The sequence below is a fragment of the Eulemur rufifrons genome, chromosome 30, assembly GCF_041146395.1.
Source record: "Eulemur rufifrons isolate Redbay chromosome 30, OSU_ERuf_1, whole genome shotgun sequence".
Taxonomy (NCBI): domain Eukaryota; kingdom Metazoa; phylum Chordata; class Mammalia; order Primates; family Lemuridae; genus Eulemur; species Eulemur rufifrons.
Genome location: NC_091012.1, coordinates 39185706 through 39209072, shown reverse-complemented (window position 1 = coordinate 39209072; position 23367 = coordinate 39185706). Strand labels below are relative to the sequence as shown.

The window sequence follows — 23367 nt, the reverse complement described above, 5'->3', positions numbered from 1 at the left end:
GAAATAATGGATGTGAAAAGGCCTCAGTGAACAAGTGCAAAGGATAAGGCCTACCCACTTGAATCACTGTTGAAAACCAGTTACCCAGGGCCCCTGTCCAACGGTTTCTAGTCCCAAGCCTGCCCCTTGTCCGCCCAACCCACATCGATATCTTTGAATCTCTTTTCTCTATCTCCTCGGATCCTGCCCGCAAACACTTGGCCGAGCGGCAGAGCGGAGAATAGAAGGTACGCGCGCGAGCAGGAGGCGGGGCCTGCGGCCTGGATCCGTACAAGGGGTGGTCCCTGCACATGCGTCGTGACTGTGCAGCTTCAACTGCCCCCTCTCTGGGGCCAATGAGGGCCCACGGCGCGCTCAGGACGTATGAACGCTGTGTGGGCCGTGTGCGTGCGAGGGGGGCGACGTAAGGGCGCTCCGCGAGCCCGTCTCTCCTCGAATGAAAGGAAACAACCTCTGGCGACAGAGCCCCGCTCTTAGGCACTGCCGGGGAACCGAGACCGACTTCTTTCTCTTTCCCCTCATTGGCGCTTCTCTCCTGCCTTCCGCCTCTGGGCCTCGCTGGTGAGTCCCCGCGGAACCCTGGGGCCCCCCATTCTCTGCCCGGCGGGAGAAGACAAGGAGGATGGCGGTGGCCAGGCCGCCGCCCCTGCCCGTTGTTAAAGGGGACTCTTGGTGGTCTCGCTTTATTGTCAGGGACCCCAGAAGCGCCGCTCATTGTAGGCACTTGGCGAAGAGGCTGCTGAGAAAGTGCTTTGAAGGTCCAGAAGGAGAGGTTAGGCTTGAGCCTAGACTTCGGGGGAGGGGGCGCAACATTTGAGGAGGGAAAAAAACTGGGAATTTTTAGTCTTTGCCATTGCTTAGGACATATTTGGGAAGGAGGGAGACTCCCAGTTTGGGAAGAGGAAGAGGAAGAATTGTTAGGATGGCAAGAGGGTTAGCCTTACGGAATGAGATAAAAACTCTGGAGTGGGGAGAATTAGGGGTGAAACTGAGGTATAACGCGAAGCTTACAGCGAAGACTGTTAGAGGACGAACTCCTGGGGGAGGGGGCGTAAAGAAAGTGGTAGGATGATATTTTCCTGGATTTGGGAGGATTGGAAAAGGACAATTAGGGGACCCTGACTTAACGACTGAAAGGAACCTGCTGTAGTGTTTTAGAGGAAGATAGTTTTGCGAGTTTATCTAACGCTTGATTAGAGGGAGATCTTGGAGTCTAGTGTGTATTGGGGAATAAATAACGGAGAGGATCGGTATGTTATGTGTACCATCCTTTATTATATGGACGAACAGCACGGTATTCTTTTGCAATTTCCATTCGTTTCGATATTCTGCGTGGAAGTTGAAAAATCTTTTGTTTTTGAAAAACCTTTCATTTTCATCGGCTTACTACGTAATGTCAGATCTTATTCATACAGTTCAAATTCTTTACCCTTGGGTTTGAAGCAACTGGAAAATTCCTTTAGTTTCCTTTTGATTAACCGCAAAAAGCAGTGCGAAGCATGTAATAATATCGTGCAACCAAATTCAGGTGCCCTTCCGGTACATCTTTTATTCGTTTATTTCTGTCAACTGTAACTTTCCTGATAGAAATACTGTTTCTTTGGGGGATCACGTTTAATATTTGATCTGTATATTTCAACTTGCTTGCGTGTGGAATGTTTTAATCTTCCGGAACTGCAGTTTTTGTTTTGGTTCCCCCCCTCCGCGTCCCCTCCCCGTGAAAATGCTCTTTCAGATACCAGGCATTGAATGAGCTCTCGAGTTGGTTCTTGAATACTCTCTTTGATGTTTCAGGTTATTTCTACCTTAGTGCTTCAAAGCATCTTGGAAAATCAGAAATGCATTGATTGCTTCAGCCCAACTAATCTGGCTTTTATTTTTTTCAGACATTTAAATTATGTTTTTCATGCTGTTATTGTTGCCTCTTTATTTCTGCTTTATAGCATTTTCCATGTTATGTTTCTTTTAAGGAAAAGGTTTCATTGGATGAAAGCATCAAACTTTGATTTGTGAATGCCCTGATAATCCTTTTAGACTAAAATTAAAACGCCATATAGCTGTGGAACATTATAAACCCCTTAGTATTGGTCCTTGGAATGCCCTTATTCTACTTCACTGGAGACCACAAAATGTGACAGCATTAGATAAAAATCTGTATTTTTATGATAAAGACATTTTTGCTAGGAGTCATTGTTTCCATGATGTTCTCCACTTCATGTTTTACAAGGAGGCTGTAAAAAAATTACCAAGATATGCGCAGATGCATTATTTGAATTTTAGTGGAAAAATCCATTTAGTCATTGCACATTGGGGAAAGTTTTTAATTGGTTTATTGTACTTTTTTTGAGGCTCTGTTCACTTTACAAATTACATTTAAACTGATTACAGAAAATGCAGTAGAATATTTTTGAATGCAAAGTAAAGTGTACCTTTTTTCTTTTTTAGATTTTGGGGTCTTCGGTATCTAAAAGGGCAGATTCTCAAAATTAGGATGAGAAATTTTCCTGTTTATAAATTGAAAGAGGCAGAATTCATGTGGATAGAATTTGGGGGATGCCATTTCAGAATTAATATTAAGAATAACAAGTGATTTTTCCACTCTAGGAGTTTTCATTATCTTAAGCCAGTTTTATAGCCAGTGCTAGGATTGTATAGAAATTACACATTAAAGGTGTCTGTACAGATTAGATTTATACTGTACCATCCTTTCAAATGGCCAGGATGACCGGGAGAAATGCTGAATACATTACAGTGATTTCAGAGTACCTACTATTCATTGCATAGTAGTCAGGAAAACTAATTTAGAACTCAAATAGCAAATTGTGGTGCTATTTGTGAATTTTGGTATTTTGCATGGTTAATTCTAAAAAAATTGGGCAGCTATATTCTTGATAAAGCAACTGAACACATACTTGCCTGAGCAAATGCAAACACACTTCCCCTTTTGTTTCTTTTGTTTCTCTGTTATGTCCTTTTTCCCCCTTTAATCCTAAAAGTATTTGCTGCCTGTTTTCAATCAGTTTCACGGTTTATAGCCAGTGCTATGAATACAGTACTATTGTAAAGTATCCTATGCCATTTGGAAAACTAAGGTATTTAAAATTATAGATAGCATTAAGAGTTTGTTAAACCCATCAAAGCAGACTGTCAGGGCCTTTGAAGTTTTGTTAAAAAGAAAATCCTAGATATAAATTGATGGGAAGACATGTTTTCTTTGTGGCTTCATGTTAAATTTTGATTTAGTATCTGAATTTTTACATTGAAAAGCACTGAATGGTTCATACTACCTTGCTGGCATCCAGCTGCTACGGTTCTTGTTGGTGAGCAAATGCTTCCAGAAAGCTGCAATGTAGTGTTAGTCAATTTTTTCAACACGGTAATATGAAAATGTTCAAATATATAGAAAAATGGAAAGAATTTGGTAAATTAATTTTAAGACAAAAGTTTGAAATTTTATTGATTGTGAAGTGTTTTGTTTGTGGGTCTTGAACTGCTTAGTTCTGTTGATTTGGGAAAGCTACACAAATCAAATAACTGATTTTAAATTTGTTTAGTATTGTTCGGAAGAATCCATGTTGCGATTGATGATCTAAATCTGAAACCTTCGTGTTAGAGCTTTTCTTCCCTTTTCTGACTATACTATGCTGTCTATAATTAAAATGTGACCGAAAAACATTTCTTCCTGTACACAATATTACTAATTTAAGTATGGAAGTTACTGCATTTAGAAGACCATTATCAGTTTGTGACTTTAATTAATAAGCAGACTTGGAATAAATCTCAGACTCATATAATATGTTTGTTTTATAAATAATTGCATCCTAAAGCCTGCGTTCTTGGATAGACTGTTAGAAGCTTAGTTTTTTCTTTACTTGAAGAAGGAATAGAATTGTAAAAAATAATTTATTAAAGACAAATACATGATTTCTTAAAACTCAGAAATAATTCCAGTTTTAAAAATAAGTGTTTCAAGTGTCATAGTTAAATAAATTCATTTTAATTTTATTGTTGCATCAACATATGAACTTTAAGATAAAAATCGTGCAATTATAGAATTTGTTCCCTCTGAATATTTTGTAGTTTTCTTAGTAGTTTTTGCTCTGTTCTTAGATACATAATTCTTTGTCTCCTTGAAGGGGCACCTAGCTATACATGAAAAATATCTTACATTAATTATGCCAGCAGGTAATGATTTCTCATTGTACATTTTTAGCCCCATAGAAATAGTTCTAATTATTTCACATATCCCCTAATTTGGGAGCAGTTTGATTTTTCTCAATTACTCTAAACTATATTTAGTTATCTATTTGTATTTATTATAGAAGTATCTTAGGTTTTAATATTGATTCGTCTGTCTATACTAAATAGCCATTTTAAAATGTGTATATTAAAACCTAGGTCAAATATTAAACAACTTACATGAATATGTATAAACGGATTTTGAAACAAAATTAACTATTTTATTGCCTTTTTTATTCTCTGTAGCATTTCTTGAGGCTTAAAGTGGCATTCTAAAGGCAATTTAAAAATCATGTCAAGCTCAGTTGAACAGAAAAAAGGGCCTACAAGACAGCGCAAATGTGGCTTTTGTAAGTCAAATAGAGACAAGGAATGTGGACAGTTACTAATATCTGAAAACCAGAAGGTGGCAGCACACCATAAGTGCATGGTAAGTATACGGGCAGCAACCAAGAGACCTTGAAACCATTCACAAGAATCTTAATAACACGTGAATATTCTGGAATACTAAAAAAGAAAAAAAACTCAGTTAAATTTTTAAGCAATGGTTTATCACTAATACTATGCCATTTTTACTAGAAAATATCCTTTTAAATTTAACATCTTATTCACTGTTTTGCTGTAATTAATTTATATATGAACCTTAATTTTTTTTAAATGTAATTTATAGCTCTTTTCATCTGCTTTGGTATCATCACACTCTGATAATGAAAGTCTTGGTGGATTTTCTATTGAAGATGTCCAAAAGGAAATTAAAAGAGGCACGAAGCTGGTAAGTTGGTATTTCTGCCTCTTGAGAATAAAAATTATTTTAAACTCATTATGGAGGAAATTGCTTATTTTAGAGTGTATTGCATTATTAACTGAGTTTAATTTTAAATTGCAGGCTTTTTTTTCTGAGCCAGCAAAATTCAAGTCTGGGTTTAACTTACTTATCACTCAACAAAAAGGAATGAATCAATATTATTCATTTTTTCAAAAACAATTAAAATTTTCTTGGAAGCTTTATTAGAAAACAAGCAGTTTGCTTAATTTGAGTATATTGTGTGTTCATTCAAGTATACTTTTCATAATTCTGATATGTTTTCATCTATCATAAAGTTGTTGTCATTACAAATGAAGATGAGAGTACCCTCTCAAGAGGAAATGTTAGCACTTGTTGAACAAAGTATTTTACTGTGATTGAGCTATATAACACAGCATCTGTGACTTTGAACAACTTTCAGTGACTATTGCAGGAGTTGTTGTGAAGCTGTGCTAGAGTAATGTTCCTGTAGTTGTCTTTGCTACCAATAACCAGATTGGCAAGATATCATATGCTTTATTAGAAATGTAGTGTCGGCCGGGCGCGGTGGCTCACGCCTGTAATCCTAGCACTCTGGGAGGCCGAGGTGGGTGGATCGCTCAAGGTCAGGAGTTCGAGACCAGCCTGAGCAAGAGCGAGACCCCGTCTCTACTAAAAATAGAAAGAAATTATATGGACAACTAAAAATATATATAGAAAAATTAGCCGGGCATAGTGGCGCATGCCTGTAGTCCCAGCTACTCAGGAGGCTGAGGCAGGAGGATCGCTTGAGCCCAGGAGTTTGAGGTTGCTGTGAGCTAGGCTGACGCCACGGCACTCACTCTAGCCTGGGCAACAGAGTGAGACTCTGTCTCAAAAAAAAAAAAAAAAAAAAAGAAATGTAGTGTCAGGCCGGGCGCGGTGGCTCACGCCTGTAATCCTAGCACTCTGGGAGGCCGAGGTGGGCGGATCGTTTGAGCTCAGGAGTTCGAGACCAGCCTGAGCAAGAGCGAGACCCCACCTCTACTAAAAATAGAAAGAAATTATATGGACAGCTAAAAATATATATAGAAAAAATTAGCCGGGCATGGTGGCGCATGCCTGTAGTCCCAGCTACTCGGGAGGCTGAGACAGGAGGATCGCTTGAGCTCAGGAGTTTGAGGTTGCTGTGAGCTAGGCTGATGCCACGGCACTCACTCTAGCCTGGGCAACAGAGTGAGACTCTGTCTCAAAAAAAAAAAAAAAAAAAAAAAAAAGAAATGTAGTGTCATCCCAGTTGGTATTTATGACACACTGTGGTTTACTTTGAAACAATTAATGGAAACATTTATTTTCATTTAGTTTTCTCATTTGAACTTTTTATTAAAATTACACCCATAAATGTACCTTCAGAAGCTTCACTATTAAGTGTTCCATTATTTTAAATATGGGTTTGGCAGAACATAAATCTATGTTCTTAGTCACTGAATAATCTCTTATTTCACAAAGAATTTGAGATGGTAGTTTTTGGATGAAATGGTCATGAGAAGATGGGTGCTATCATTTTGATGATCAGGAGTAATATGTTCTGAAATGTAGTCAGTCTTTTAATATTAGATAAAAAGAAATATGAAGAAATATAAGTTCAAAGATAACATTTGAGATTTGCTTTAGGATAACTAGTCTCAAATCCTAGTACCAGTATTGGTACAAATGAGGATCCTGATGTCAGAGTGTTTTTGTTGTAGTAAGACCTTAATTGTGAAAATGTTTATCTTCCTCACCCCCAGAACTGTAGATAGTAAGAGAAACCTTCATTTTTTAAAATGTGATTTTTATTTAGTGGTTTTAGATTTCTTCATGTTACTGTGGTGTGCTGATTTCTGAGAACCAGAGCACTATGTTTTTATTTCCTAGTCCTTAAAACAAATGTAGATACAAAGAAAGAATGCTATTTACTTGAAAGTGGTTGTGCTGTAAACCTTATTACCCCATTATTTATTCCTTAGCATTCTGAATATCCCTGGAAAATGCTCCTGTATCCTGACTTGTTAGCATTTTTGTCACTTAACATGGCTCCTCTAGTCAGAACAGGAGCAGTTTGGGCCCCTAATGTTGAAATATTATTAACAAATGCTGTGCCTAGTTTTACATGTTACATGAAGCAGCAGCATACATCTGGCAGCATTGCTAAAGTCAATGGAGATTTAACTTATTTGGACTCATTTGGTAAGAAAACATCAGAACTTTATACAGGTTTCGCTGTTATAAATTGTTTTGATTAATTTTTAATGTTATAGTATAGGGAGTGAATATTGTTCCCTGAATGCAATGTATTATAAATAACTAAACTTGTTCCTTGATTGAGGGAGTGGAACAATATTGTGGGGTTGAGAACACAAGCTATAGTAACAGAATCTCAGCTCTGTCACCTACTAGCTGGGTGACCCTGAGTAAGTTATTTACTTCTCTACGCCCTGTTTTTTTCCCTTGCAAAAAGAGGATAATGACAGTACTTGCTTCCCAGAATTATTGCTAGGATTAAAAGAGAGAATATATAGGATTTAACCTGGTGTTTGGGACATAGTTAGGACTTGATAAATAGTAACCACCACTGTAGTTACTGTTTATAAATAAAAATAAGACCTTGCTAATATCATTGTAGGCTAAGGAAAAGCATGCTGGGCTAGGAAGTCATGAGGCCTATTTTTTTAATAGCTGCCACTATGCAACACATTATGTAACTAAACAGTAATGTCGCACGACTAAAAAGTGCTATAAAAGATATAAAGAGTTACCTTAGAAAAGGTGTTTCAGATGCCATTTTTGAGGCTGTGGACATCTAGCATTGAGGAATAGTGGCAGAAGGGGAGAACTTTCAGGCCTAGGTGTATTACTTTGCTCCTTTGCCTTTCCCAAAAATGTCAGAATTTAAATAATTTACATAGGAAATGGGAGGGCAGCATTTATATGTTTAACTGTGAAATAATTTTTAAGATTCCTTTTTGCCTTCAGTGGTGCTCCTTTCACTATATCATTCTTCTTTACTTTTCTTTGTGTAGATTGGTCTAAGCAATAAAAGGGCCATAAATCAAATAGGAGTGGAGAAAAAACGTGATGAGCTTTATGTAACTAAACTACATATAAACTAGATAATCAGCTTCCCTGATTGACTTTTTAAGGCATTTTATCCTGTGAGCCTGTTTGCCCTGGCTCCTGTTGATCTGGATTTCTGGGTGAAAAGTAGGTCATGAATAATCATTGAAAATCATTGAAAACAGGAGTTCTGGCCCCTGAGTGCTTTCAAGACAGATTTCAGTCTATACCTGGTATTGGCTCCAAAGTTGCTCATTCCCCTCAAAGAAAAGAACAGTGATGAAACTGGGCCTTGAGGCAAAAGCCCATGTATGTTGGTGGCCAGGTGGGTCAGAGTTTTGAGAGGCTGGGCAGGAGGTGTGGGTGTGTGATTTCTGTGTTCTTGCTGCCATAGGCAATTTTCCAAGGTTTCATATCAGCTACAAAGATCAGTGGAGGAAATCCATTTTGCATGAACATATTCATTTCTTTTATATCATCTTTGAGTATTAATATATAGCACCAAGATAGACCAGGAAAAATTGGCCAGAGTACTGTGAGGCATTTATCATTTGAGGCCCTGTTTTTGCAGTTTGGACAGATATATATTTTTCCAGAATGATTTCCAGTTCCTGCTGAATCCATATGGAGACACCACATCTGTACCGTCTATTCTTATTCTCCAGACATCTAGCCAAAAAATGCAAATTTCCAAGTAAAATTATGAATTATCATTGCTTTTTTGAATTTGTTTAAGGAAACACTTGAGTATATTTCAAGAACATACTCTTTCTGGATGAAGATAGGTGGTGAGATCACCAAGAGGATCTTCTTTGGATAGTTACTATTCTAATTGGTACTTGTAGATACATATCAGACTATAAAAACAGTTCAAAAAGCCATTTAGTTCACCTTCCTTACCCTCAGGCAAGATCCTACAAGCTATGCAAGATAAGATTTTTGTCTGCCCTGTCCTTAAATATGTCAAGAAATTGTGTTTCCTACCCAAGTAACCTGAAACAGGACCAGTAATATATAACTCTTCAGAATTGAGAAACTCGTCCTTCTGTATAACTCAAATATCTCTCTTAATTTAAAGAAATTTATTCTAGGTCTGTCTCCTTCCCTTAAAGAAATATTTGGCTTTTTTTCTTTCTTGATGACTGTCTTTAGGTCATTCCTAAACTTACCCTTTTTAAAACTAAATTTTACGTATATATCTTACAAAACTTTGTGAACATTTTTTTTTCTATTTTTTCTAGCAGTAGAAATAACTAACATTTGTTGAACACTTGATACTTAAGATGTGCCAGTGAATAAGCTAAGTAATTTAAATACATGATCCTATTTAACCCTCACAATCATACTGTGAGATAGGAAAGTATTCATTTTCACCTTATATGTGAGAAAACTGAGGCTTAGAGAAGTTAAGTAACCCGACTATGGTCATATAGCTAGTAAGTGGCAGAGCTGGGATTTGAATCCCCAGCCAGTTGACTCCGAAGCCAGAACTCCTCATCGCCAGCTTATACTAAACTATCTTCTAAGCTACCCAACCCAAAAATCACTTTTTTAAAAAATATAGGGATTAGGGCCTAAGTAGTTTTCTAATAAAGATGAAAATATTGCTGAATTTAGGACATAATCAGATAGGAATCAGAACATTAATTGATATGTTCTGTTAATAGCATTATTTTGTTAATTTTTAGGACAAAAATCCTGTACACATCCTATGAAAGAATGTTCTGATTGTTACCCTCAGGATATTTTTTGTAGCCTCTGAAAATAAAAAGACCAATTCTACGTAGCCTTGTTATATACTCAGTACAAGTGGAGTACTTCGCACCCCAGGGAAACAGCATGTCTGAGAGTTTATGATCTAGATATTGGGCATGCCATGACTCTTCATATAAGACATTCATAGTATATGCCTTTTTCTTCTGTTTGAGAGGAGTCTTGCCTATTTAGGAAGTTAAGATGGCTTCCTAGAGCTGATAAGTTTTCAACAATGGAATGAGGCCATCACGGTGGCTCATGCCTATAATCCCAGCAGTTTGGGAGGCCAAGGCTAGAGGATCGCTTGAGCCCAGGAGTTCGAGACCAGCCTGAGCAACACAGTGAGACCTCGTCTCTACAAAAAATTAAATTAAAAAAAATTAGCAGGACGTGGTGCCATGTGCCTGTAGTTCGAGATACTCGGGAGGCTGAGGCAGGAGGATTGCTTAAGCCCTCTTCAAGGTTGCAGTGAGCTATGATCACACCACTGCACTGTAGCCTGGGTGACAGAGCCAAGACCCTTTCTCTAAAAGAAATTAAAATTAAATAAAAATAAATAAATAATTGAATGAGTCTAGGAAATAGGTTATCCATACCAGAATGGGCCATTGAGATAGGCAGTAATGGATTAGAGTTGAGTAAAGTGGGATAATTGCAGGATCTTTAAACATTAGATAGGAATTTCAACTCTGATAGGAGAGAATGGGGAAGGGAAAAGGAGGATTTTTCAGGAGACAAATGATATACAATAGTCACTGTAAAAAATGAAGTGTGATGACAGCATATTTGTCTGCTCTACATAGATGTCCTGTGGGCATCTTAAACTCAACCTGTCTAAACCAGTATTCATCACCTCTGCACCCTGAACTTGATTCTCTTTCTGCATCCTTTGCCTTCAATTCCTCCTCCTTCCACATCAGTCACGTTGATTCTATTTCTGGGATGTCTCTGCCTTTTTTTCTTTCTTTTTTTTTTTTTTTTTTTTTTTGTTGAGACAGAGTCTCACTTTGTTGCCCAGGCTAGAGTGAGTGCCGTGGCGTCAGCTTAGCTCACAGCAACCTCAAACTCCTGAGCTCAAGCGATCCTCCTGCCTCAGCCTCCCGAGTAGCTGGGACTACAGGCATGCGCCACTATGCCCGGCTAATTTTTTCTATATAGATTTTTAGGTGTCCATATAATGTCTTTCTATTTTTAGTAGAGACGGGGTCTCGCTCAGGCTGGTCTCGAACTCCTGACCTTGAGCAATCCACCCGCCTCGGCCTCCCAGAGTGCTAGGATTACAGGCGTGAGCCACCGCGCCCGGCCTCTTTTTTTCTTTGTTAATGCTACCCTATATCCAGTCTTCCTCTTCCCATCCTTTCAACATACTTCTGGTAGCTACTTGATCTCTGCTTTTAAAAGCTAAAGTCATTCCCTGACTCAAAACTTAATGATTCCTTACTGCATACAAAATAATATCCAGAGACTTCAGCCTGCCATTCACAAGTCCTATATTAACCTGCCTTTTCCATCCTTATCTCATTCTTTCTTCTTTTAATTTCTCCAACATCCTCTCTCTGCTTGTCCACACTGCTGTGCATGTACTGATGTTCACCTCTGCTTACGATTTCCTTTTCTTCCTAGCTGCTGCTTAACATTTTTTGGGGTCCAGCTCAAAGTTCATACTTTGCCTCTGTCATACAATATAACACAATATGCATCGTATTTGGTACACATGCGCAAGCCTTTCTTTCTTCTCTATAGCTTTGTGGACTCTGGGAGAGTAAGACTGTATTCTGTTTGCCTGGCATAGGATTATGTGGGGGTAACGCATGGAAAACATGGTGCTTGTGTCTCCCTTGCGTTCAGTAGCATTCTAATAAGTCGGCACTCATTTTTGGTTGAATTTGAAGATGGAAAGGGGTTCGATTGAATAATAGTGTGAAGCCTTAAATAATGGGCTAGTAAGTTGGCTGGGGAAGTCATGGCATAGCATAAAATTTCTCTGTTTTGGTTAATCAAAGTTTTTGTGTTGTTTGCAGCTTTTAGCAGTTTGAAAAGGGAGGAGAGCAATCTAGAGGGAAAAATCAGGTCGGATATTTCTTCTGGATGGTGGAGAGCTGTGTATGCCTCAAACATGAGGGTTCTCATGTTTCTTCAACCTTCTCTCTCCCAGTAGGGTGTTACTAATATTTTTGTTGTTTCCTTAGGCATCATATTTGTCAAGGGCCCCATATCATATAGAGTCTAGAATTCATCTGTTTATTTATCAAATACTTAATTGAATGCCAACTTTGTACCAAGCATAATGCTAGACACTTTGAATGTAAACATGAATAAATATGGTTTAGCCTTAGATGTATGTAAAGAATGCCATAGGAGATCTGGGAAAGAGGATCACAATTAATTCTGAGAAGTCAGAAGGCTCCATAGAAAGTGACATTTGAAATGTGTTCCAAGAGAGTGGTACTGTGAAAGTCAAAGGGGGAAGAGTTTAAGGAGGAGGAAGTGGTCAAAAATATTAAATAAATACTAAATGCCAGTGCTACCTGAAGTAGAGAGTGTGGCTCATATAGCATCTAGTAAGGGCAAAATGGTGTGCCCACAGCATATAGAATGCTGCTACTTTGCTTTCTGCGTTCATAAAAGCAGAAGATGCCAGGTGACTATTGGTGCTAATAAATCCTTAGAGCAGTGGTCCCTAACTAACTCTACTAAATCAGAAAAAGGGATGGAGGGTAGAGGTTGCAAACAGGTGTCTTTTGGAAAAGGTTCCCAGGTGATTTTTGATGAACACCCTTGGTTATGGACCATTGCCTTAGGTCAGGGGTTGGCAGACTTTCTGTAAAGGACCAGATAATATTTAAGGTTTTGCAAGCCATATGATCTCAGTTGTATTCACAGACAATACACAAAGAAATGAGGGTAGCTGTGTTGCAATAAAACCCTATCTACAGGCCGGGCGCGGTGGCTCACGCCTGTAATCCTAGCACTCTGGGAGGCCGAGGTGGGCGGATCGTTTGAGCTCAGGAGTTCGAGACCAGCCTGAGCAAGAGCGAGACCCCATCTCTACTAAAAATAGAAAGAAATTACATGGACAGCTAAAAATATATATAGAAAAAAAAAATTAGCCGGGCATGGTGGCACATGCCTGTAGTCCCAGCTACTCGGGAGGCTGAGACAGGAGGATCGCTTGAGCTCAGGAGTTTGAGGTTGCTGTGAGCTAGGCTGACGCCACGGCACTCACTCTAGCCCGGGCAACAGAGTGAGACTCTGTCTCAAAAAAAAAAAAAAAAAACTCTATCTACAAAAACAAGTAGCAGGTTGGATTGGGCCCACAGGATAACTGCCTCAGGGTATTTTTGGAGGAAAAGGGTAAATTTTCTTCATGAAGATTTTCTCAGTGGCCTCACTGTCATCTGTGTAACTAGGTGAACATGCATTGTGAATGTATTCAGATAAATGTGGATTTTTTTAGAAAGCTCCAATTATGACATGCAGATTAATTTTAATGTATGCAGATATCTTACCTGTCAGAGGTGATTAAGTAGAATGGATGTAAGGTCAAAAGAAACTTCAAGGGTAATGATGGAGAAAATTGGGTCTTTGGCTATTACTGAATCAGTTTATTTTTTTAAATGCATGGTTTTTAAATACTTTTTCGTAATTGGGAATACTGTAAATGTTATATGTTAATAATTCTCATTCATTTATGCTAATGGAGGAGAACCAAAACCAATAGTATAAAATATGTTTGGTTTTAGGGGATGTCTTGGTACATACTTGAGCATGGATGTATATTTGGTGTTCTTCACAGATAAAATATCGCAAGGAGCATGGCAGTTTAGGGTACCCTCAGCTGGAAAAAACCCATACCTGAGAAGAGCCTAAATATAAAGATCTGAGCTCAGAAAATGTCTGTCTGAAACTTTCAGATAAACAAAAGAAACTTCAAGAGTGCCAATAAGAGAATTTATATTCCTCATCAATCATGATTCAGAAAGTTGGATGGAGTTGGAGTATGTGATATTCAGAGCAAGTTCAGGAGATTAGGTTAAGAACTTGATAGGCTTAGTTCATTTCCCTCCAATTTCCAAGATGTCTGAAATAATCTATTCAGTAACTGCTTAGATTTAGTCCGTTACTCTAGTAAAAACTTAACAAGTACTTTTAAGTGGCCCTATTTCTTAGAATCACCTGGAATTTAAGGTCCTAATCTATTTTTCAAGCAGCCTATCACTTTTCAATGACTTTTACAGCTTTCAGATTTCATTGTTGCTTTCTAGCTTTCTATTTAGACTTTTAAAGTAGTGTTTGTGTTTTTGTGAGACCTCACTCAAAATGCTTTATTTAAAAAAAAATGCTATAACAAATACCTTAGACTGAAAAAAAAGATTTTAAAAAAGTAGTAGCTGTAGGATCAAACAGAAACAGTTATCAGTTCATATTCCACCCTCCCATGAAATGGCATTCTTTTTAGGAATTTTTAACAGATAAATTGGACAGCTCTGACAGTTAACCAGATAATTCAGAGGCCATTGTATTCTCTAATTATTTGAATGTGTGAGGTATTACTATAAATAAAGCAATGAACCTGGAGTTAAGGAGCATTTTGGGGGTGTTTCTGAAAACTTGCCCCAATTGTACTGTCCTGCTTTCTAGTTTTTACTGGAGATAATATTTGTTATTAAAAACAAAGCAATAAAACCATCTGTTATTAAAACCAAAGCAATAAAACAAAACACCTTTGTAAGGAGAGCTGCTCCCACTTTATTTTTGGTTTGTATCTCCTGTGAAAATATCCTTGGTACACTGTTCCTGGACCAAGTGCTTTTGGCATTTTTTTTCTTTGCCTACAGGCTCAAGAACCTGGCCTCTTTTTGTACCCTCCTTTACATTCTCTCTGCATTTGTAACAGGTTTCTTGAGAGTAGTGACTCCTTGGCAGTGAGAATTTGTATGTATATGCTGCTAGTCAGTTAATAGCATGCATAGTAAATATGCGGCAATTAAGCTGGACAAAGCTAAGTTGTAGAAAGCCCTTCCTCCCTCCCTTTCCTGTGGCTCTATCTGACCTTCAGGTTCCGGCTTTTCCCCGAGAGCCTCCTCTTTCTGCCTATCCTAGAAGTTGGCAGTCTCATTTTTTTACTCCCCTATAGCTACTGAAAAAGCAGGATTTTCCCTTTTGTTCTTTAAGGCTTTTTTTGCAAACTGAATTTCAGTCCTGGCCTAGTTCAGTTGACTGAGGAGCAGGTACGTTCCAGACTTTGGCTTCTGCCAGACTTTAACTAAGTCGTGGTCCTTTTAGTTCCTTGTGTCTCCTCTCATGCGTGACTTAGTTCCTCTTTCATCTGTGGGTCAGCTCCTTGAGACTGTGATTATGTGGCACAACTTAACCTTAAGTTAGTGTAGCTTTTCTAACAATACTGTGGAGATGCCATGCAAATATCTGTAATAGGACAGGGCCTTTTTCCCAAATCTCCCGTTTGGAGCTGGTAATTAATTCTTGAGGTTTACTGGGTCTACTATGTAGCTAACTGAATAGGGGAGTAAAAATAAAAGAAAAATCATTATCTGTGAAGTTTTCACCTTTATTTAAACCAAGAACTTGATACCAGGATGCAAACAGGATACACTGAGAATTAACATTTATACCTAAGTTGGGGGTAGGAAATTAGCCCTCAATAGAATATTCGATGTGTGGGTCATGCCTTTTTTTTAGGGGGTGGGGGAGGTCTACCATTGCTCTGGAAAGACATGTTTCTGTCAGGTTAACTTTGATTCTCCCACGTTTGAGGGAGCCATGGATACAGTGCAAGCATAATGAGAAATAGCAGCTGACAGTCACTCTGCTGAGGGCCCATCAGGGAATGTGGCAAATTGGAGAGCAAATGTTTTGTGTAAAGGGGTATACTGGATATCATTATTAGGGTACAGCCAACTGGTGTTTGGTGGTGGTGGTGGTAGTGGTAGAAGGAGGACCATTTTCCAATCATTCTACTTTTCTCAAGAGAAGGCCTCTTTCCTTTATTTTTATTTCCTATAATGTTAAAAAAAAAGCCCATAATAGCCACCTATCTGGTTTCCCAGCCTTTTTTTTTTTTTTTTTTTTTTTTTGAGACAGAGTCTCACTGTGTTGCCCGGGCTAGAGTGAGTGCCGTGGCGTCAGCCTAGCTCACAGCAACCTCAAACTCCTGGGCTCGAGCAATCCTCCTGCCTCAGCCTCCCGAGTAGCTGGGACTACAGGCATGTGCCACCATGCCCAGCTAATTTTTTCTCTATATATTTTTTAGTTGTCCATATAATTTCTTTCTATTTTTAGTAGAGACGGGGTCTCATTCTTGCTCAGGCTGGTCTCGAACTCCTGAGCTCAAACAATCCGCCCGCCTTGGCCTCTCAGAGTGCTAGGATTACAGGCGTGAGCCACCGCGCCCGGCCTCCCCAGCTTCTTTAATTTTTCTTTTTATCTCACCTTAGTTCTCAGCCTTGCTGATTTTTTACCCCAAACATTCTTGCTACTGCTCACTCTGTGCCCCTTCAACTGGATTGTTCTCCCCAATTTCACCATTCCCAATCCTAGGTCAGACTGTTTAAATATTTTTAGAAGTACCCGAAGATAATTATGTTAAATCTGCAAGTATTAGAAACATGAATGAGAAAAACATGCCATATTAAAAATTCTTCAGTAACAGTAAGCTTACAATCAACAGATTTATTGAGTACTACTTCATAAGGCACAGTGTTAGTGTTCAAAAACAAAACAGTCTAGAAGGAATTGATGGATAAAATCTATACATTTATAAAGATAATTAGCCATATAAGGGAGTAAAATGGCAAGAGCCAAAATGAACACTATGTATCTTAAGTCCCATAGGAGTTCATATAAAAAGGATTATTTTAGGAATTTAGCATAGTAGACTTAAACACAGCAGTTATTTTTCCTTTTTGCATTCATCAGTAAACAAGCAAATGTAAACTTTGTATTTTGGTTTTATTATGGATGCCTTTTGCTATTTTTGTTAGTATCTTACCAGAAATTTGCTTGTATATGAATGTTGCATAAAATAGATCCTATGAATTCTAATTCAGCAAAATTCCTACTCCTAACCTTGAAAAGAATTTTCTACTCTGAAAATATTTTTATTGGTATGTCTTCCTCCTCCTCTTCTTCCATGAGTGAAACTGACAATAAAAATCAGTAAGCTTTTAAAAAAAATTATCTGTCCAAAGTTGCTATAGTTAAGTGATTATTTGCAAAATGGATTTATTTCACTATAGCAGCCTGAAACGTATTACTTTGGGCAGATTTGAATTTATAACCAGCCCCAAACAATTTTGATATATTTTGGGCTTTTGGTTTCCGTCTCATTCTCACCAAACTGAGAGACAGGTTTTGGAATCATTTGCTAGAGTATTCACAGTATGTTTTTTTTAAATAATTTTTTGCGTATAAAAGTACTTTTTCTCACTGTAGAAAAATAAGAAAATATAGGGAATTGTGAAGAAAACCAGCTACCCAGAGATAGCCACTCAGCATTTTGCTATATTTACTTCTACCTATTTTTAAAGAATAAATGTTATAAACATACTTGGGATTGTAATTCACATAGTTTTGTATCCTGCTTCATTTTTTCGCTTAACATTATACATAAATCTTTTCTGTACTATTAGAGTTTCTTTGAAAAGAGTGACTATAGAATGTTTCTTCACATGGGTGTACCATAATTTATTTAAACATTTTTCAGTTGTTTTCCATAAATGATTATACATTTTGGACTGTTCTAAATAATTCTGCAGTGAACGTGCTTGTACATTAATTGCTTGAGTCTGATTATTTTTTAGACTAGATTTATAGAAGTAAAATTACTGGATCAGAGAATACAAACTTTTAAAAAGCCTTTGATAAATAAGGCAAATAGCTTTCCAGAGAGCATGTACCAATTTCCAGTAGTATACAAGAGTGCCCATCTCACTGTGTCTTTGCCAATGTTGAGCTCAATACAGTATTTTTAACAGCACCTCTCCTTTTAGTTTTTTCCTTCCTAATTGAATTCGGTAATTTTTTGAAAAATGTACCAATCCAAATCTGTTTTAGAATAAGTTTTAAGATAAACTACTTGCAGTAGAATTCTTAATGATGTGGGGTAATGTTCCGTTTATGAAGTCAAAAAATTAGGTTGCAAAATAGTATGTGTAGAGTCATGTGGAAAAATACTTTCACATAAGCATTGTAACACTATAAGGCATCTCTGCTTGATGGGTATGAGTGATTTTTAGATTTTCTTTGTGTTCTTTTGTGTTGTTCAGAATTTCTGTAATAAGTCTGTGTTTTTTGATCAGAAATGTAATTACTAAAATAATCAAACCTCATAATTAAGCTCCAGTTCAAATGCTCTACGTCTTTAAGAATTTATAAGCCATCCAAAAGCTGTCCCTGCTTGATAATCTGACACAGTGTTTCTTTTTACAGTAATACTTTAAAGTTTCTATATTTATTTAAGGAAGTGGTGGGGTATTTCTTGAGTAGTAATTATGGGCACTGGCCCTCCTATTTTCTGAGAAGTACCTGTATTGAGAGTGTTTCTGTTTCTGAGTTATATATGAGTATTTTTTAAATGATAGCTTGAATGAGAGTTTGAGTGTTTGACTTGTTTAGAGAAATGTAAGAAATTTTATTGGAATTCGTATTAGTCTTTTGGTATACCAAAATTGCGTAGGGGCCAAGTAATCTAAAAATTAGGATGGAAAATATTCTTTATGTTCAAATTAATAATGAGGAATGAGAACAGTTTAGACAAAGGTATCTAGCAAACAAGGAACAAATTAAAAGTTAAGATTTACTTATTGTGAATCTATTGATATTTTGGCATGGCATTTATAGCTTAGGAGATAGCCTCATTAAAAGTTCACTCGGTGCAGTACACTGTGATGTATTAAACAAAACCACTAACAATTATTATGTACTTCTTTTAAAAGAATTTTTTTCTAAATCTAGAGCATGAGCTAGTTAACCCATATGAATTATCCAATAAAAACAGAAGGTAAGGTATATTAAAATATGTTGAAAGAATTTGTTCTTTTATCTGTTTGCCTGAATTCATAACACGAGAGGTAAGTAACAGATTAAATTGAAGTAGACGAGCATATTTTTACAGTATAATTAACTTGACATCACAAAGTATTCTCAGAGCTTGAGATATTAAAAAGACTACCTTCCCTCAAACTGAAGTGAGGGCGAAAAAAAAAAAAAAGAAAGAAAACTACCTAATTCTTTTATTATCTCTCCTTCCCTCACTTTAAATTGATTTTGTCAGGTTCTCAAATAGTATGTGAGATTTTTTTCCCAAAGATTTTCATTGATTAAGTGGAAATTTTAAGGAAAATTTTTTTCTGGTATGAGACATTTTCCCTAGTTAGTTATACCCAGGAAAATCTTGATGCAAAAAAGGCCTAACTCTTTTATAATGTTGTGTACATTCTCACTTTCCTGATTTGCAGTATTTCAGATTTTCTCTTGACCACAATGACAAAATAGACATTAATATTCTGTTAATTTTGTCAGTGTTAAACATGGGAAAAAAGTACCCCCAAAAGAATTTTATTCAAAGTATTTTTAAGAGAGAAAACAAGAAAAATAACATTAATTACAAAATTTCTCAATAACCAATTTGTTTTCCTTGACAGAAATTGATATGCCTCTAACCTGATATCACAGCCTTAGAAATTCACATGCTAATAATGTTATTTTGTTGTTTTGCTGTAGATGTGTTCTTTATGCCATTGTCCTGGAGCAACAATTGGTTGTGATGTGAAAACATGTCACAGGACATACCACTACCACTGTGCATTGCACGATAAAGCTCAAATACGAGAGAAACCTTCACAAGGAATTTACATGTAATTATTTAACTTCTCTTTAAGTTTTTTTTAGCAGTCATACTTTATTTAGGCTTTTGTAAAAATTTTTCCTGTTTCAAAGCATTTCATCATCCCATAAAGGGTAATTTGATAAGGAATTTAATACTTAGAGAAATGGTGTAGGACATTTAATAATATTTTTTGAAGTTAGCTTGTAAATGGGGTAAAGTGTACTGCTCGTTTTCTTAATTTGAAAAATGAGTTTAATTTGCTTACTTGATAATTTTTTAATTCTTAATGTTTTATAGGGTTTATTGCCGGAAACACAAGAAAACTGCACATAATTCTGAAGGTATGTCATTCAGCCATTTTTCAGTTCGAAGAAGAAATTTGAGTAAAATATGAGTGAATTATACTATGTTACTTTTACCACAAGACATATCTCAATGTTAAATACATTGAATGATTGAGGAAAGTGTTAGGGTAAACTAACATGCATAGTGAAACAAGATGTGAATTTTTAAGGAAATTTTTACCCCAAAGTTATTGTAAGGTGTACATTCAAAATTTATCTGTCTTTAGTAAGAAATGATGCTAGTGGTTACATGTTTCTGTAAGGGTAATATTTGAGATCCTTGATACTGTCAGATATTACAGATAATATGAACTTGGGAATACTAGTACATTTTGTGATCAACAGGTTTTCTGTTAAATTTTTATTCACATTGTAGTACTTTTAAAAAAATACAGACATGTTAATAAGTAACCAAATTCAAAATAGAAACTTTTAAAATTATTTTATAGTTGTTTCCACTTAAATTGATACACAACCAGGTTAATCGTGTTTGTATATGTTTATATATACATATCCAAGTTGTACTTGGTCTTTAAAAGATATGGGAAGGTTCTCAAATTGAATTCTGACTTTTTTCCAAACTTTTTCAAATAGATGCTTTTGATACTTTTACTAGCAATATAAAATGGCTTAGATTTAATCTGAGATTGTTCTATCCCTTCATTTAGATTAGAGATCTTTAAAATTTTTGTTAGCTTCTGAGAACATGTTGCTTAGAGTTAGAATGGTTTGAGCACTGTTGTTTTAGGAAGTTGTTACTTTTATAAAAACTTGCCTAATTATTTGTGTTAGCATATTAAAATTGGTGGCCCTTTTTGATCTCTTAGATCTTGGCTTTTATAATACAAAATAGTATTGTTTGTATGTCTGGCCTTCAGATTAATCCTAAAGTGCTGATTAAAAATACAGTCATTAGCAACATCTAGTCTTTAAGGTAAACAGACTGGATAAATAATAAAAACAGAATGTTTTTGAGGTGGTAAAGTATGACTGAAAAACCTTTATAGTGCTTTTCTTCTTTTTCCTCACTTAAATTCTAGCATTGAATCAAAAAATCCTTTGTGAAAGATTAAGCTTTCCTACCTTTCATTACTTCAGATTTTAATTGTAGTGACCATATATGTTAAGCTGAAGACTGAGACTCATGATCTGATGAATATGAGCATACGGGGACAGGACATTTGAGATATTTAAGAAGGATGGTTGATATATACTGTATAATATTGACGGCTCCCATTTTATTCCTTAGATTTCTGAAGCTGATAGTACCATCTAGTGGTAGAGACAAGTCACTGCAGACTGTGTAAAGTAGAATAATTTTGACCACCTTTTTGCTCTGTAAAATTTCATAGTTAGATCTAAATTCATACTTTTCAAGACAACTTTTCTTTCGATGTAACTGACAGCATTGCTACAACTTCAAATTTTTGATACAATTTATTTGAATTTTGGCCTGAATGTATACATCTACAGAACATTGGGGCTCCTTGTATCATTGATACGTATAGTGTGTTTGTACTCACTCATATTGTACAACCTGAAGCATAATTTTACAATTTAAAAGTATTACAGGGTTTATATTTTTTGAATTTTGGCCTTTATCACATTCATTTAGCTGGAATTTAGTTGATATTGAGTGATTTGTCAGAAACAGAACTTCCAGTTATTCTGTTGTTCTAATGGGAAACATATGTTCTACTTTATGATTGTGATTTATGATGGGGGCTATAGGATTGCATTTCAGGAACTGTCTTAGAGAATTATACTGTACAAGTCTCTAGAGCAAAGAGGAATTAATACCTGTGGCAATTTCTTGATGATTTGCCATCTGTGGTACTTACTTTGCTAATACTTAATATGATAAATACTATATAATTAAGTTTTCCTTGTTAGCTTTATGTTAAATAAACTGCTTTGAAATATTAAATTTGAGAATAATTGCATAATATGGTAATTTAATTTTCACATCATAAATAAAATATTATTGAATATTCAATACCTAAAACCCATGCCATCAGTTTTGCTTCAGGAAAAAAAAAAAACATGAACTATGAGTTTGCAGAAGCAATTTTTTTCTTTTATCTATACCCCAAGGTATTTAAGCCATTTGGATGAAGGTTTGAGCTGTCACTAGTCACCATGTCACTATGTCACTAGACCATTATAGAATGCCAGTCCCAGGAACTATATATATTTACCTATTAGTGATGATGGCCTAAAAAAATGATTTGAAACATATAAGAAAATATTTCTGATAAAAATATCTCCCCTACTGATGGTGGCAGCTAACCGAGGACAGGATCCCTCTAGAATTGTACAGAAGTTGATAAATTTATTTCACCCACTATGTGCCAGGCCTGTTAGGTAATTGGGGATATAAGGATAAACTAGATTGGTCTCTACTTCCAAAGAGCTTGAAGTCTAATTTGAGAAATACACATTTAAAAAATAGTTGCATGGTTAATTGGTTAGAATTGTAATAAATGAATGAGAAATATAGGATACTATGAGCACGTGTTTTAGGGGGGCCTATAAGGAAATTTCATTTAAGTTCTTAAAAGACTAAAGAGGATTGGAGGAACATTCGATGCAAAAGGAACAGGATCTTTGAAAACTCTGAGACAGGAAGGAACTTGATGCTTTCAGGGAATTGATAGAAAGCTATGAAAGTAAAGGATAGATAGAGTGGCACATGATGAGATTGGGAGAAGAATGCGTGGGTCAGATTGGTAAGGATTTTGGACATTATCCTAAAGACAACAGGAGGCAATTGAGGTTTTAAGCAGGAGAGAATGGCCTATTGCAGGAATCCTGGTGAGTAGAAGGCTTGGACTAGAGTTGTAACTATGGGGTGAGCAGAAATAGACAGATTTGAGAGAGCATTTGAAAGTAGAATTGATAGGACTTAGGGAGTGGATCTGCTGCTATAGGAATGAGGGAGAAGATGTATTGGAGATGACTTCAAGGTTTCTGGCATTAGCAAATGGGTGACTGATGGTGCCATTTACTTAAATAATGGTAAAGTTGGAGCATGCTTATGGGGAAAATTGATGAGTTAAGTTTGGAAGGTTGAGTTTGAGATACTCTGAGCTATCCAAGTATCAGATAAGCAGATGGAGTATATGGTTCTTGTTCTCAGGATAGAGACCTTGGCTAGAGATAGAAAATTGCCAAGTGTGAATATAGATAATTGTATCTTTGTGAGTGGAGGAAAAATCCCCTAAGGATAGAATTCAGAAGAGGAAAGGGCTTAGGACTGAACCTTGAGGAACTTTAATAATTAAAGGCTGGGTATAGAAGGATGGGTCTGCAAAGGGAGAGAG

At 36.5% G+C, this 23367-nt stretch overlaps 1 protein-coding gene across 2 annotated transcripts in view; it reads left to right on the top strand.

Annotated features, from left to right (window-relative positions):
* The first annotated feature begins 405 nt into the window (after positions 1-405).
* The window catches only part of PHF6 (PHD finger protein 6), a 50212-nt gene continuing 27250 nt past the window's right edge, over positions 406-23367 (top strand). For both annotated transcript variants that reach the window (XM_069463282.1, XM_069463284.1), the window contains exons 1-5: positions 406-561; positions 4486-4669; positions 4910-5011; positions 19595-19728; positions 19998-20041. In XM_069463282.1, coding sequence (XP_069319383.1) covers positions 4532-4669; positions 4910-5011; positions 19595-19728; positions 19998-20041 — 418 coding nt within the window. In that variant the 5' untranslated portion in view covers positions 406-561; positions 4486-4531. The remainder of the gene's footprint in view (positions 562-4485; positions 4670-4909; positions 5012-19594; positions 19729-19997; positions 20042-23367) is intronic.